The 17,500-nt window shown below is 48.2% G+C and overlaps 2 protein-coding genes across 2 annotated transcripts in view; both read left to right on the top strand.

Annotated features, from left to right (window-relative positions):
* ypel5 (yippee-like 5) overlaps positions 1–2,849 on the top strand; it is a gene marked incomplete at its 5' end in the record, with an annotated part of 3,622 nt that extends 773 nt beyond the window's left edge. The window contains one exon of the mRNA XM_079842288.1: positions 967–2,849. Within this exon, the coding sequence (XP_079698414.1) occupies positions 967–1,191 (225 nt within the window). The 3' untranslated portion in view covers positions 1,192–2,849. The remainder of the gene's footprint in view (positions 1–966) is intronic.
* An 8,211-nt stretch (positions 2,850–11,060) lies between these two features.
* slc30a10 (solute carrier family 30 member 10) lies at positions 11,061–17,252 on the top strand (the record flags this gene model as incomplete). Its single annotated transcript, XM_079842287.1, has 4 exons — positions 11,061–11,556; positions 12,785–12,835; positions 13,257–13,496; positions 16,777–17,252. The coding sequence occupies 4 exons, from the start codon at positions 11,061–11,063 to the stop codon at positions 17,250–17,252; spliced, it is 1,263 nt and encodes a 420-aa protein (XP_079698413.1).
* Between the last annotated feature and the right edge of the window lie 248 nt (positions 17,253–17,500).

Genomic DNA, 17,500 nt, shown 5'->3' with positions numbered 1-17,500 from the left:
GTGTGTGTGTGTGTAGGTGATGAACCTGCAGTACAGTGAGGTGTGTGTGTGTGTGTGTGTGTGTGTGTGTAGGTGATGAACCTGCAGTACAGTGAGGTGTGTGTGTGTGTGTGTGTGTGTGTGTGTGTGTGTAGGTGGTGAACCTCCAGTACAGTGAGGTGCAGGACCGGGTGATGCTGACGGGGTGTGTGTGTGTGTGTGTGTGTGTGTGTGTGTGTGTGTAGGTGGTGAACCTCCAGTACAGTGAGGTGCAGGACCGGGTGATGCTGACGGTGTGTGTGTGTGTGTGTGTGTGTGTGTAGGTGGTGAACCTCCAGTACAGTGAGGTGCAGGACCGGGTGATGCTGACTGTGTGTGTGTGTGTGTGTGTGTGTGTGTGTGTGTGTGTGTGTGTGTGTGTGTGTAGGTGGTGAACCTCCAGTACAGTGAGGTGCAGGACCGGGTGATGCTGACTGTGTGTGTGTGTGTGTGTGTGTGTGTGTGTGTGTGTGTGTGTGTGTGTGTGTGTGTGTGTGTGTGTGTGTGTGTGTGTGTGTAGGTGGTGAACCTCCAGTACAGTGAGGTGCAGGACCGGGTGATGCTGACTGTGTGTGTGTGTGTGTGTGTGTGTGTGTGTGTGTGTGTAGGTGGTGAACCTCCAGTACAGTGAGGTGCAGGACCGGGTGATGCTGACTGTGTGTGTGTGTGTGTGTGTGTGTGTGTGTGTGTGTGTGTAGGTGGTGAACCTCCAGTACAGTGAGGTGCAGGACCGGGTGATGCTGACGGTGTGTGTGTGTGTGTGTGTGTGTGTGTGTGTGTGTGTGTAGGTGGTGAACCTCCAGTACAGTGAGGTGCAGGACCGGGTGATGCTGACGGTGTGTGTGTGTGTGTGTGTGTGTGTGTGTGTAGGTGGTGAACCTCCAGTACAGTGAGGTGCAGGACCGGGTGATGCTGACGGTGTGTGTGTGTGTGTGTGTGTGTGTGTAGGTGGTGAACCTCCAGTACAGTGAGGTGCAGGACCGGGTGATGCTGACGGGCAGGCACATGGTTCGGGATGTGAGCTGTAAGAACTGCAACAGTAAGCTGGGCTGGATCTACGAGTTCGCCACGGAGGACAGTCAGCGCTATAAGGAGGGCCGGGTGATCCTGGAGCGGGCGCTGGTGCGGGAGAGCGAGGGCTTCGAGGAGCACGTGCCCTCAGACGCGTCCTGAGACCTCTGACCTCTGACCTCTGACCATCTCCACCAGATACATTCACCAATAAACACACACTCAACGCTGACCAATCTCTGCTTTCATTGAGTGATGAGGCCGTGGTTATAACACTGAGTCATGTGCTCTTCCTCTGCGCGTGCGCGTGTGTGTGTGAGTGTGTGTGTGTGTGTGAGAGGGTGAGGGTGTGTGTGTTTGTGAGCACGTGTGTGTGTGGCGCTCTGTTATTGCTGTGGTTGTGTCTTCAGGTTTATGCGAGCGTTACGCATCACTTCTACAGATATGCAGATTAGATTAGTTCAATACTGAGTTTGTCAGCACCTTTATTAAACTCTCAATATGATGACGGAGCACACACACACACACACACGTGCTCTGAGGACAGACAGACACACACACACACACACACGTGCTCTGAGGACAGACAGACACACACACACACACACACACACACACACACGTGCTCTGAGGACAGACAGACACACACACACACACACACACACACACACACACACACACGTGCGTGCTCTGAGGACAGACAGACACACACACACACGTGCGTGCTCTGAGGACAGACAGACACACACACACACACACGTGCTCTGAGGACAGACAGACACACACACACACACACACACACGCACGCACGTGCTCTGAGGACAGACAGACACACACACACACACACATCTGAGAGAAGTGTTGCTTAACGTTCACTGATGAAGAGCTGAAGACACGAGTCAAGCTCAGCAATAACACATGAATAATACAGCAGTGTGTGTGTGTTTGTGAGAGAGACTTTGTGTGTGTGTGTGTGTGTGTGTGTGTGTGTGTGTGTGTGTGTGTGTGTGTGTGTGTGTGTGTGTGTGTGTGTGAGAGAGAGGTGTGTGTGTGTTGCCTTCATCAGGAGATTAGCGGCTCTGAATTGCTCCTCTCGTCCAGAGGTGATGATGTAATGGCTGTGGCCCGTGCTCACACACACACACACACTCACACTCACTCAGACACACACACCCACACACACTCCCTCCAGCCGTGTGTCGTCAGCTCGACCGACCGGTTCAGGCCTTCAGGAGGTCGAAGCGTCTCTGGTCAAACAGGCTTTCAGCTGCCATGAGCCGAATGCATGTCAAACATCTCTGCATCAGCCTGTAGATCACACACACACACACACACACACACACACACACACACACACACACACACACACACACACACACACAGAGCCACACAGCCTGTTGATCACACACACACACACACAGAGCCACACAGATTCAAGATTCAAGATTCAACACACACACACACACAGCCTGTTGATCACACACACACACACACACACACAAACAAACACACACATCCTGTTGATCACGCACACACACACACACACACACAGCCTGTTGATCACACACACAAACACACACAGCCTGTTGATCACACACACACACACACACACACACAGAGCCACACAGCCAGTTGATCACACACACACAAACACACACAGCCTGTTGATCACACACACACACACACACACATTGCTCGCTGGATTTGTGGGGTCTAAAGCGCTCAGCTCCTGTAAATCTCATTCCTCAGCGGCTTATGATCGTTTCTCTTCAGTGTTTGTTGTTTCTGCTTCTCTATATCATTAAAGCCTCTTCTGTTCATCATGTGTGTCCGTGTGCGGTTTCTCATCTCAGCTGAGGTTTAGGCAGAACATTAGAACATCAAAAGTGCTCCAAGGAAGGACCAGTGGAGAACCGGCCACAGGGTCATGAAGGACCAGTGGAGAACCGGCCACAGGGTCATGAAGGACCAGTGGAGAACCGGCCACAGGGTCATGAAGGACCAGTGGAGAACCGGCCACAGGGTCATGAAGGACCAGTGGAGAACCGGCCACAGGGTCATGAAGGACCAGTGGAGAACCGGCCACAGGGTCATGAAGGAACAGTGGAGAACCAGCCACAGGGTCATGGAGGACCAGTGGAGAACCGGCCACAGGGTCATGAAGGACCAGTGGAGAACCGGCCACAGGGTCATGAAGGACCAGTGGAGAACCGGCCACAGGGTCATGAAGGAACAGTGGAGAACCAGCCACAGGGTCATGGAGGACCAGTGGAGAACCGGCCACAGGGTCATGGAGGACCAGTGGAGAACCGGCCACAGGGTCATGAAGGACCAGTGGAGAACCGGCCACAGGGTCATGAAGGACCAGTGGAGAACCGGCCACAGGGTCATGAAGGACCAGTGGAGAACCGGCCACAGGGTCATGAAGGACCAGTGGAGAACCGGCCACAGGGTCATGAAGGACCAGTGGAGAACCGGCCACAGGGTCATGGAGGACCAGTGGAGAACCGGCCACAGGGTCATGGAGGACCAGTGGAGAACCGGCCACAGGGTCATGAAGGACCAGTGGAGAACCGGCCACAGGGTCATGGAGGACCAGTGGAGAACCGGCCACAGGGTCATGGAGGACCAGTGGAGAACCGGCCACAGGGTCATGGAGGACCAGTGGAGAACCGGCCACAGGGTCATGGAGGACCAGTGGAGAACCGGCCACAGGATCATGGAGGACCAGTGGAGAACCGGCCACAGGGTCATGAAGGACCAGTGGAGAACCGGCCACAGGGTCATGGAGGACCAGTGGAGAACCGGCCACAGGGTCATGAAGGACCAGTGGAGAACCGGCCACAGGGTCATGGAGGACCAGTGGAGAACCGGCCACAGGGTCATGGAGGACCAGTGGAGAACCGGCCACAGGGTCATGAAGGACCAGTGGAGAACCGGCCACAGGGTCATGGAGGACCAGTGGAGAACCGGCCACAGGGTCATGAAGGACCAGTGGAGAACCGGCCACAGGGTCATGGAGGACCAGTGGAGAACCGGCCACAGGGTCATGAAGGACCAGTGGAGAACCGGCCACAGGATCATGAAGGACAAGTGGAGAACCGGCCACAGGGTCATGGAGGACCAGTGGAGAACCGGCCACAGGGTCATGGAGGACCAGTGGAGAACCGGCCACAGGGTCATGAAGGACAAGTGGAGAACCGGCCACAGGGTCATGAAGGACCAGTGGAGAACCGGCCACAGGGTCATGAAGGACCAGTAGAGAACCGGCCACAGGGTCATGGAGGACCAGTGGAGAACCGGCCACAGGGTCATGAAGGACCAGTGGAGAACCGGCCACAGGGTCATGGAGGACCAGTGGAGAACCGGCCACAGGGTCATGAAGGACCAGTAGAGAACCGGCCACAGGGTCATGAAGGACCAGTGGAGAACCGGCCACAGGGTCATGAAGGACCAGTAGAGAACCGGCCACAGGGTCATGGAGGACCAGTGGAGAACCGGCCACAGGGTCATGAAGGACCAGTGGAGAACCGGCCACAGGGTCATGAAGGACCAGTGGAGAACCGGCCACAGGGTCATGAAGGACCAGTGGAGAACCGGCCACAGGGTCATGGAGGACCAGTGGAGAACCGGCCACAGGGTCATGGAGGACCAGTGGAGAACCGGCCACAGGGTCATGGAGAACCAGTGGAGAACCGGCCACAGGGTCATGGAGGACCAGTGGAGAACCGGCCACAGGGTCATGAAGGACCAGTGGAGAACCAGCCACAGGGTCATGAAGGACCAGTGGAGAACCGGCCACAGGGTCATGAAGGACCAGTGGAGAACCGGCCACAGGGTCATGGAGGACCAGTGGAGAACCGGCCACAGGGTCATGGAGGACCAGTGGAGAACCGGCCACAGGGTCATGGAGGACCAGTGGAGAACCGGCCACAGGGTCATGAAGGACCAGTGGAGAACCGGCCACAGGGTCATGGAGGACCAGTGGAGAACCGGCCACAGGGTCATGGAGGACCAGTGGAGAACCGGCCACAGGGTCATGGAGGACCAGTGGAGAACCGGCCACAGGGTCATGGAGGACCAGTGGAGAACCGGCCACAGGGTCATGAAGGACCAGTGGAGAACCGGCCACAGGGTCATGGAGGACCAGTGGAGAACCGGCCACAGGGTCATGGAGGACCAGTGGAGAACCGGCCACAGGGTCATGGAGGACCAGTGGAGAACCGGCCACAGGGTCATGGAGGACCAGTGGAGAACCGGCCACAGGGTCATGAAGGACCAGTGGAGAACCGGCCACAGGGTCATGAAGGACCAGTGGAGAACCGGCCACAGGGTCATGGAGGACCAGTGGAGAACCGGCCACAGGGTCATGGAGGACCAGTGGAGAACCGGCCACAGGGTCATGGAGGACCAGTGGAGAACCGGCCACAGGGTCATGGAGGACCAGTGGAGAACCGGCCACAGGGTCATGAAGGACCAGTGGAGAACCGGCCACAGGGTCATGAAGGACCAGTGGAGAACCGGTCACAGGGTCATGATGGACCAGTGGAGAACCGGTCACAGGGTCATGGAGGACCAGTGGAGAACCGGCCACAGGGTCATGGAGGACCAGTGGAGAACCGGCCACAGGGTCATGGAGGACCAGTGGAGAACCGGCCACAGGGTCATGAAGGACCAGTGGAGAACCGGCCACAGGGTCATGAAGGACCAGTGGAGAACCGGCCACAGGGTCATGGAGGACCAGTGGAGAACCGGCCACAGGGTCATGGAGGACCAGTGGAGAACCGGCCACAGGGTCATGGAGGACCAGTGGAGAACCGGCCACAGGGTCATGGAGGACCAGTGGAGAACCAGCCACAGGGTCATGGAGGACCAGTGGAGAACCGGCCACAGGGTCATGGAGGACCAGTGGAGAACCAGCCACAGGGTCATGGAGGACCAGTGGAGAACCGGCCACAGGGTCATGGAGGACCAGTGGAGAACCGGCCACAGGGTCATGGAGGGTCATTGAGCTGGACAAACAAGTCCCATCCATGGAGGCCACACCTCGCAACTTACAGGACTTAAAGGATCTGCTGCTAACATCTTGGTGCCAGATCCCACAGCACACCTTCAGGGGTCTAGAGGAGTCCATCAGAGACGGGTCAGGGCTGTTCACTCGTGTGTGTGTGTGTGTGTGTGTATGTGTCCAGCAGAGGGCAGTGAAGAGAAGAACGTGCTCGTCTTCATGTAAACATCAGGAGAGGCGGATCATCTTCTGCTCTGTGTGTATTAACACAAGGGTTTCGTCTTTCAGCCGCTGTCATTCAAGCCCAGCGCACGTACACCGAACAAAACCTCACTTCTGCTGCTCCGCTTATGAAACGCGGACGGAGTCAGATGTTCCACACACACACACACACACACACACACACACACACACACACACACACACACACACACACACACACACACACACACACACACACACACACACACACACACACACACACACACACACACACACACACACACACACACACACACACCAGTGTAATGACAGAAACCGCGCCTGAAGCTTCTGCTCTGTAAACCCTCAATACTCCACAGGTTTGAGTTGGACAAACTTAAATGAGTTGAGTCGAATGAACTCTCATGAGTTGAGTTCACAGCTCTGATATATTTCCAGTAAACTCAACCGCTTCATGGTTTGAGTTGTGTGAACTCGTTTCCTTTAATGCTCAAATGAAGTGTTATATAATGTTAGTTGTGCAAATGGAGATTTAGTGGTGATTAATGTGTCATGTGTTGAGGCGGCGTCAGCAACATTAGAACACTGGCCACTGTCTTGTTTTTTATTTTATTTTATTGCACTTTAAGCAAACAAAGTAAATGTACAGTCAGAACTGCAATACATACAAATAGGAAAAAAAACTGTCATCGGGGGGGCTAAACATTATATAAAAATATCAAAGGATTCACAAACAGAAACAGTTTTAATGGCTTTCTTATTGCGGGAATGAAGGATAGTATTAATTTATATCTGTATTTCTTTTTCAAGAACCAAAAAAGGTTGAGTTTTATTGTACTTACATTTATGAATATGGAATTTAGCTAAAATTAAATTTAAAATATAGTATTCTTTCCTTTTACTTGAGGGGATATTATTAAAACCAAATATAACGTTTTCTAAACACAAAGAAAAAGTGGAGTCAATGTTGTCAATTATAAATCTGGACAAATCTTTCCAAAATTATGAAAGCATTGCAAATTACAAATATTCATTGCTTGATGACATCATTAATCCAAGATGGCTGACATGTGCCGAATGGCCCAGGCATATCTGTGGAAAACTTTTACACAAGGAGGCCGATTGAGCTAAAAACAAAAATTAGTTTATACAGTAACGTATGATGAATAGGTTAGTATTTTATAAACTAAAATTTAGAGTAAAATGTAGTTTTTATAGACCAAAAACTCCCTGTCAGATTGCATGAAGTCTGATTTCTGTATCCTGCTCGTGTATCTGTTCTATTTTTACAAATATGTTTTGAATTGTCTAATATAGTAATAAAACAAATATATCAACATTTAAAATGACATATTACATTATTAAATGGCAACTTTACACATGAGACACAAGGTAACACTTTATTTAGACATTCTACTAACTATAAGTAACTCTGCATCTACATGTCCACTAACTGGCATTAGAGTATTTGTAGACTGTCAGATTAATATTTACTAAAACTTTATTTTGTTGGTCCCCAACAGACATTCTATGACTATAAGAAACTTTGCAACTACAATTCAACTTATTCTACTAACCATAACCATAACCATAACCATAACCTACCAGTCTACAGACAGTCTACTAATACTCTAATGCCAGTTAGTGGACATGTAGATGCAGAGTTACTTATAGTTAGTAGAATGTTTAAAGTGGACTATTGAAATAAAGTGTAACCAGACAATGAGCATTTTGCCTTCAAACAGTCAGAATAACAGAATATCCCAGAGGACACAATATTCCATATGTTTACAGTGTATACGTGGACAGTTAAATCATTTTTAAATAAAACAGCATTTTGTACAAAACAAAAATTTATGGATTTCAATTGTAGCATCATATTAAAGTAATAAAAAGAGTCTTAAAAAAATCTAGATAATGTTTTCCATAATTCATGCATGAAAGGGGCTGGTGTTGCCATGGTTACTGCACAATAACACGCCGGGATGATGTCACTGATGGCGACGCACACACACACACACACACACACACACACACACGGGCCGTGTCATCACTGATTTACACAAAATATAACACACTGATCTTCTGTATGACACAATATTTTTCTTTGTCGAATGTGCTTCCTTATACAACTTTTCATTTTAATTGGAAAATATCACATTCATGTAAAAAAAAAAAATGGGCTAAAGCTAAGCCAAGCGTTGAACATTTTATAAAAGAAATTAAACAATATGGTACTACATTAGATACAATTAAAAACAAAATAGCAATAAAGACCTATGAAGCTTTTTGTTACTTTAAATTATTGTAATTTTACCCCTGGCATGAATTACATTAAAGCTCCACTGTGTGATATTTTCCTCCATCTAGTGGTGAACTGGTGTATGACCATCCAGTGAATATTAGTTTCTGTTCCTCTCAATTCTGATTTTGTTTTAACTCCTACGGTGGCTGATTTAGTCCAAGATTAACATGGCTTCCAGCTCGACCTCGTCCACATTGGACACGGAGCCATCGAGTGTTAAAACGCCAAAGGCCAAGCTTGAGTTTACGGGAATGTCCCTCTTTGGCTAATGTACTTTCAAGATGGAGGATCAACATGGAGACCCGCATTCAAACCCTCACCCGTATGCAGAGGTGGGCAGTAGCTAAGCACATTTACTTGAGGACTGCACTTAAGTACACTTTTTGAGTATCTGTACTTTACTGAAGTATTATTTTTTAAGGAAACTTTTACTTTAACTTCACTACATTTGAAAGACAAATATCGTACTTTTCACTCCACTACATTTCTATCAAGATCCTCGAAGTCAAAAGTCGTTTCTGTAGCAGCTTTGCAAGTCAGTGGATGATTTTTTTTCTTCTTTAAAAGTTTTTTTTTTTGTGCAAAATGTAAAAGTCTGGAGAAAGAGAAGCGCAGACATATGGATGAATCTGAGAAAGCCTGATGAAAGATCAGTTCAGTGTGTTTTTCTGCCTCTGAGATGAGCACGAGCACTGATTTCAGCTTCTTTTGTGTGTTTTTCGCACTTAAACAGACCAATACACACACAATGTCAATTTTTATTTTGGAAAGTATTCACGTAAACAAAGTTGATTATGTCATAAGTGAGCGTAAACAGTTGAGGGAATATCAGATGTGTATCAGTGTGTAGGATCTGTGCATTCTGCCTTAAAGGGACAGCAGCTTCGTAAAAAGCTTTGTAACTTTTAAGTATTTAAATGAGTTTAAGGTAGTCGTAAGGAGCATCACTGACTGGCTTAAACCACCATGCATTTATACAATAATACAACAATGATAAAATAATGCATTGACATAAAGGAAATCTACTTTTGATACTTAAGTACTTTTAAAAGCGAGTACTTCTGTACTTTTACTTAAGTAAACATAGTTTTTAACAACTTTCACTTGTAACAGAGTAATATTTGACCAGTGGTATTTTTACTTTCACTCGAGTAATGGAGTTGTGCACTTTGTCCACCTCACCCGTATGTGTTTACAATGGCATATTATAAACTTACCAGAATACTTTATTACTTGAAAGAAGTAAATATACATTAATGAGCACATATATTTTTGAAAGAACTAAAGGCCCGGGTATACTTCACTTACCGCGCCCGGACGCGTCACGCGCGCAGCCCTGTCCGCGCGTCTTTCATAGTATACTACACAACGGATGCGCGCGGATGATCGCGTTCGACACATGCGCAGTAAAAAAATGTCTATGCTCCACCAGACATCGGAGGGCAGCACTGAGTCCTGTCATCAACGGGACATTCGCTGGGCATGATCGGAGAAGAACTGTAGTGGATCCACCATTTCAACATAGTTTGGAAGAAACACTGAAGAATCAACAATTCTCTATTTTTTTCCCAAGCGTGTTGTTTTTAAACCGGTCTTTGCACACTCTTCTTCGACGGCTGAACACTGTGCTCAATACTGTGTGTATTGCCACCTAGTGGACTCTTCTGTACTGCTGGCGCATGCGCTGTTGCACGCGGACCGTCCGCGCGGTCTGAAAATTTGGGCTGCGCGCGGACGGGGTGTGCGGCCGGCCACGATCCCTCAGAGTGACGAAAATTACGTCATGCGGGCGGAGCATGAACGCGGACGGCCGAAGTATACCCGGGCCTTAAGTGTTTTTAGCTAAGAATAAACTAAAACAGTTACACAGTGTAGCTTTAATTGTACATATTTTTTGTTTTTTGTCTTGTTTTATAATTGTTGCGAGTTATATATTTTTGCATTAATAAAAAACCCACTGAAGTAGTGGAGATGTTACACACTGCGCCTTTACATGTGTTGTTAATGGAGTCAGTAAAGCTGAGAAGCTGTTTGTGTTCCTAACGCGAGGAAGCGTTATGTTGTTTTAGTGGGAACACGGGAATGATCTCCTGAGATATGAGGGTTTATGATCGTGATAATCTGGCATGATTTAATATTTGACTGGTGTACAGTCACGCTGAGCACGCACACGCGCGACCCCGCCGACCTGCATGGAACTCACTAACTAACGCTGTAAGCAGGAAAAAAACCAGCTGGATGAGTGTGTGTGTGTGTGTGTGTGTGTGTGTGTGTGTGTGTGTGTGTCCAAAGGTGACAATGACAGGAATCCCTCACAACACAACACAACACACCAGACGCGCGCGCGCTCGCGATCATCCGTGCGCGGAAAAAGTGCCAACTCACGGTCGGCGACGTGAGATACAGCAGGTGATGAGCAGCGAGACTCACACACACCTGCCCCTCCACACACACACACACACACACACCTGCGCCTCCACACACACCTGCGCGAGCATGGGCCGCTACAGCGGGAAGACGTGCCGCCTGATCCTGATGCTCGTGATCACCGTCATCTTCTTCGTGGCGGAGATCGTGGCGGGATACATGGGCAACTCCATCGCGCTGGTGTCCGACTCCTTCAACATGCTCTCGGACATCCTGTCGCTGTGCGTCGGGCTGACGTCGGCGCGGGTGGCGCGGCGCGCGGGCTCGGGGCGCTTCACCTACGGCATGGGGCGCGCGGAGGTGGTGGGCGCGCTGGCCAACGCGGTGTTCCTCGCCGCGCTCTGCTTCTCCGTGTCCATGGAGTCGCTGAAGAGGATCGCGCTCCCGCAGGCCATCGACGACCCGCCGCTGGTGCTGATCGTGGGCTCGCTGGGGCTGGCGGTGAATGTGGTCGGGCTGCTCATCTTCCAGGACTACAGCTGCCTCTGCGCGTTCTGGCGGAGGAGCGACGCGTCGGGGCCGCGCAACGAGAAGGACGAGGCGGCGGCGGAGGAGGAGGAAGCAGGTGCGGATGGTCAAGGACAGCTTTAGTGTGAAACTGGAAAATAATGCAGCATCATTTTATTCAGAGCCATTCTGGAGAAAACGCTGATGTCATCAGTTCATTTCAGTTATCATACAGTGACAGTGTGGGCTTTAGAGCAGTGATTTAGTTTAGATTTATTTGGATGTTTAGTTGAACATGTAGTGTCTCCAACTGAGCCAAGCCAGAGGAAACCCAAACCCCATCAGGAGCAGAATGGAGGAAAATAAACCTTGGAGAAACCAGACAGAAACAGTTACTTTGAAAAGTAATGCATTACAGTATTGCGTTACTCCCTTAAAAACTAACTAATTGAGTTACTTAGTTACTTTTTAAGAAAAGTAATGCGTTACGTTACTTTTGCGTTACTTTTTCTCACCTGGGCTGGGCTTGTTTTTTTTTTATGACAAAAGAGTTATATTTTTGTAAAGACCTCTTCATACCAAAATGTAAATAATCCTCAGACTGAGGTGAAGATGCAGATTCCCTCATGAACACTAGAGGGCGCAGCTCTGGATAATGGAGAAGAGATGCAGGAGAAAAAAGATTTACCAATAAAAACTAAAAATCTAGTAATTTTCATCATCAAAGGTCAGCAGCAAGACATTGGTCAATTAAATATAGAGGTAGATTATGCATAAAAATAGTTGTTTTATTGAACATTTAATTATTGGAGGTTTGCATATACTCTGATTTTGCATTTGACTGATTTTATTAATTTTGAGGAGGACAGAATCTTTATTGTGCAAGTGAGATGAATAAATGCTCACATTTAGTCTAGAACTACAATAACCATCATGTACACACACACACACACACACACACACACACACACACACACACACACACACACACAAACACACACACACACACCTCTGCACTAACTCTCAACATGAGGGCAGGAGAGCTGTCAGTCAAACTAATGTGAAAAAGTAACTCAGATATTTTGTTGTAAATTTGAAAAGTAATGCGTTACTTTACTAGTTACTTGGGAAAAGTGATATGATTACGCAACTCAAGTTAGTTGTAATGCGTTTCCCCAAACACTGGTCAGAGGTTATAATAAATCGTAATATTGGAAGTATCGGAGTCATCACACCGGAGACGGGTTTATTGAGGATGATGTGTTGATGATGTCATATTGTTATTAATGCTGTGCTTTGATTTATAATCCGCCATGACAGACGTGTTCATTCTGCATTATCCACAGGCCTCCAGGACGAGAAGGCGGAGAAAGAAGGACCGCCCCTGAACATCCGAGGTGTGTGTGTGTGTGTGTGTGAGTGAGTGAGTGAGTGAGTGAGTGAGTATGTGAGTGTGTGTGAGTGTGAGAGTGAGTGAGTGAGTGAGTGAGTGTGTGAGTGAGTGAGTGAGTGAGTATGTGAGTGTGTGTGAGTGTGAGAGTGAGTGAGTGAGTGAGTGAGTGTGTGAGTGAGTGAGTGAGTGAGTATGTGAGTGTGTGTGAGTGTGAGAGTGAGTGTGAGTGTGAGTGTGAGTGTGTGTGTGTGTGTGTGTGTGTGTGTGTGTGTGTGTGTGTGTGTGTGTGTGTGTGTGTGTGTGTGTGTGTGTGTGTGTGTGTGTGTGTGTGTGTGTGTGTGTGTGTGTGTGTGTGTGTGTGTGTGTGTGTGTGTGTGTGTGTGTGTGTGTGTGTGTGTGCTGTCCCTGACCTCCGCTCTCCGCAGGTGTGCTGCTCCACGTGTTGAATGACGCTCTGGGGTCGGTGGTGGTGGTGGTGGCGTCAGCTCTGTTCTATGTGTGGCCCCTGGCCCCCGGGAGCCCCTGTAACTGGCAGTGTTATGTGGACCCCAGCCTGACGCTCATCATGGTGGCCATCATCATGTCTACAGCCGTCCCGCTGGTCAAAGAAACGGCCGGCATCCTGCTTCAGATGAGCCCCGTCGACCTGCAGCTGAGCCCCGTCTGTGAGTACACACACACACACACACACACACACACACACACACACACACACACACACACACACACACACACACACACACACACACACACACACACACACACACACACACACACTGCCCCTAAACCTACCCATCTCACACACACACACACACACACACACACACACACACACACACACACACACACACACACACACACACACACACACACACACACACACTCAGAGGCTCTGATGCTGGAGTCTATACGCACAACATCATAGAGTGTCTCTGAACAGATTCCCGCCCACTTTTAGGGAAAATAAACTAGACTCCCATACAAAATAATGTCCATACACAGCCGGCAGGCGTGAAGAACTTCAGAAATCAGCAATATTAAACATGTCAGTCATCATATGTCCAGCCGGCCTGCCATAGAGTGTGACACACACACACACACACAATTCATCTGGTCAATTTAAAAACACGTCTCTTCATTCTCCCACCGTCAAACTGGTGTAACGACTCCGCCCAGTGGCCAGAGGACATTCACTCGCACCTCCTGGAGTCAGAAGAACGGCCAGTGGACGAGTTCACTTCATTCCTGAGTCCTGCAGTACAGATGAAGCTCTCAGAAGATCAGCTGACTGAAGAGTGCTCTCAGGGCTCAAATATAGACATTTAGAGATGTTTACTAGCAAAAACATTCACTTGTTACACCAGTTTGACGCTGGAGAATGAAGGGACATGTTTTTAAATTGACCAGATGAAGAGTGTCAAGTCAGCTTTATTTATATAGCGCTTTTAACACTGCAGATTATTTCAGAGCAGCTTTACAGTGTTAAACAGGAAATGCAGCATCATCTGATTCAGCCGTTATGGAGAAAACGCTGATGTCATCAGTTCATTTCAATGATCATACAGTGACAGTGTGGGCTTTAGAGCAGTAATTTAGTTTATATGGTTAATTTAGTTTAATAATTAGATTTATTTGGATATTTAGTTGAAAAATGTAGTGTGTGTGTGTGTGTGTCACACTCTATGGTAGGCCGGCTGGACTTATGATGACTGACATGTTTAATATTGCTGATTTCTGAAGATCTTCACTGTGTATTAGGGATGCAACACTACAGTTAGTCCACGGTTCAATACACACCTCGGTTTTTACCCACGGTTTTCGGTTCGGTTCTGATGGCTCGTCACATCAGTTTTTTGTTCTATTCTTAAGCGACAGGAACAGCAAGAGGTTAAAGAGACTTTTTTATTGCAATACTCTTTCATTTTAATTAAAAGAATTTAAAAACTTTACTTAAACTTTAAACTTTACTTAAAAAATCCTTGTACACATTCCTAGTGTACTGTATTATATATATAAAGATTTACACTGGCAGCTCAGAGCTGTACAGCAGCATTAAAGAATGAAATTGAATGAATTAAAAAATAAAACACTACATAGACTTCACTATAAAATATACACTGATTCTTATTAAAGCTGCTGTATTAGTTCTTCAGTCAAGAGCAGTGAGTGATTTTCTCTTTGTCTTTTGTTGTTGTATTAACATTAAAGGAATAGTTCACTCAAAAATGAGAAATGAATACAAGTTTGGAACAATATTACAGTGAGTAAATAATGACATCATTTTAGAGTGAACTGTCCCTTTAAGGACAGCGTGTTCACTATAGGCTGCGCCGCTGTCAGTTTAAGACCTGCACGCATCTAATACACACACACACACGATTTTACTTTCACTTTAGACACAACCGACTGTGTTTATGTTAACCTTGTGTGTATCTGACAGTATTAACGCAGTCAGACGACTATTTAGTCCAGTAATCACGTGTTTAACAAGTGTTTAGTGCGCGCGCTCATGTTAAACCCACGCACACGCCGGCAAGGCTTTAAAACGCATGCAAATAATGAACTTTCATGATTGTGAATAACTCTAGTGTTCTGGGAGTATAACTCTACCACTAACCTGTGATATGAATGTATGCCGCGTTGTTCAGTATTGGGATGGAGGCAAATTATAGAATTTGTAGAAAAATAATTAATGAAATGCAAAACCGAAAAAAACCGCAATTCACAAGTGCGTATTGAACCGTGAATGCCGTACCGAACGGTTCAATATTATATTGAGAATTGTGGCATCCCTACTGTGTTGGACGTTGTTTTGTATGGAAGTCTATGGCTGCGTTCACACTGCAGGCTGAAACGACCCAATTCCGATTTTTTTGCCCTTATGCGACCTGTATCTGATCTTTTCATGACAGTCTGAACGACACAGATCCGATCTTTTCAAATGCGACCCAGGCCACTTGGGTATGTGGTCCAAATCCGATACATATCCGATCTTTTGAAATGCGTCTTCAGTCTGAACTGCCAGTTCACATCTATCCGACCCGCACGTCGTTGATACGCGACAAACGTCATCATTGTAACTCCCGTTCCTTACTCCAGTCCAGTGGTGGCGGTAATGCACAAGAAATAGTTGCTAACCGCCAATAAAAGAAGAAGTACGCACCTGTTGCTAGCCAATACACTCCAACTCCAACGCGTTTCTGCACTGTTATGGGCCGCCGCAGACGTGTCTCTTCCCGTGACAAAGTTAGTTGAAGGCGCTCGCAAACATAATTGAAGGTGGATCTGGTCATTCTGAAGTTACTGACGAGTTCGGTATCAGTAAAGCCACTCACATCAGTCTCCCACCACTACTGGCTGCGACTCCGCACACACGTTTCTCTGTACCGACGTTGCTACCACTGCTCCACAAAACGCCATGGCCAAAAACCTTGCTCTCCTCCTCTTTTTTAATTTTCTTCTTAACATGAGAAGGTTGTAATGATGCTGGTTCCGTTGCGAAAATAACTTTAATAAAGCTAAACGAACTCCAATGCTGACACCCATATTTGGCTACTTCCGTAAACAACAAGTGACGTCGTTGACCGTTGAGTTCTCTTCTGCGCATGCGGGTCACTTCTGGGTCATTTCACGTTCACACAGGAGATCACAAAAGGTCGCATTTAATTGGAAATGTGAACGGCCTTGCAAAAAAATCGCATTTTTTCAAAAAATCGGAATTGAGCATTAAGCCCTGCAGTGTGAACACAGCCTATGTGAGTCGAGTTTATTTTCCCCTAAAAAGTGGCGTTGACGAAATCAACAGTTCCCGGATGAGTGACAGGTGGCCCCGCCCTCGTCATCAGAGAACAGATGAAGTTATTCTGACTATTAACACAATAATGATGTGCAGTATTTTGATGTGATGCCGTCTCTAATGTGTGTGTGTGTGTGTGTGTGTCCCAGTGGAGAGTGTGTGTAAGCTCCCCGGCGTGCTGAGCGTTCACGAGGCTCACGTGTGGGAACTGGCTAAAGGACGAAACATCGCATCTCTGCACGTGTGTGTGTCCCCGGGGCCGGACGGGAGCTGGGCGGGGCCTGACGGGAGCTGGGCGGGGCCTGACGGGAGCTGGGCGGGGCCTGACGGGAGCTGGGCGGGGCCAGACGGGAGCTGGGCGGGGCCATCCGGGCTCCAGGGCCAGATCCTGCAGCTGTTCCACCGGGCCGGGGTCCACAGCCTGACGGTGCAGCTGGAGCGGGGCGAGGGCGAGCAGGGCCGATGCAGATGTGTGTCGCCCGAGTGTGTGAAGCTGTCCTGCTGCCCGAGCGGCGCGACCTCGGTGTCAGTGTGTAATGGAAACCCCGGGCCCTCAGGGGCCTTGCAGAGCGGAGGAGGAGCCCTGAGGGACGGCACACCTGACACACACAGCACCAAACTCTGACACTCCGGCCCACAGACTCTGAGAAACACCAAAGACTGACTCCTGTGCCTCAACACACACTCACACTCACACTCACACTCACACTCACACTCACACTCACACTCACACTCACACTCACACTCACACTCACACTCACACTCACACTCACACTCACACTCACACACACACACACACACACACACTCACACACACACACACACACACACACACACACACACACACACACACACACACACACACTCACACTC

This window comes from Gobio gobio (assembly GCF_949357685.1).
Source record: "Gobio gobio genome assembly, chromosome: 18".
Classification (NCBI taxonomy): domain Eukaryota; kingdom Metazoa; phylum Chordata; class Actinopteri; order Cypriniformes; family Gobionidae; genus Gobio; species Gobio gobio.
This window is presented reverse-complemented; position numbering and strand designations above follow the sequence as displayed.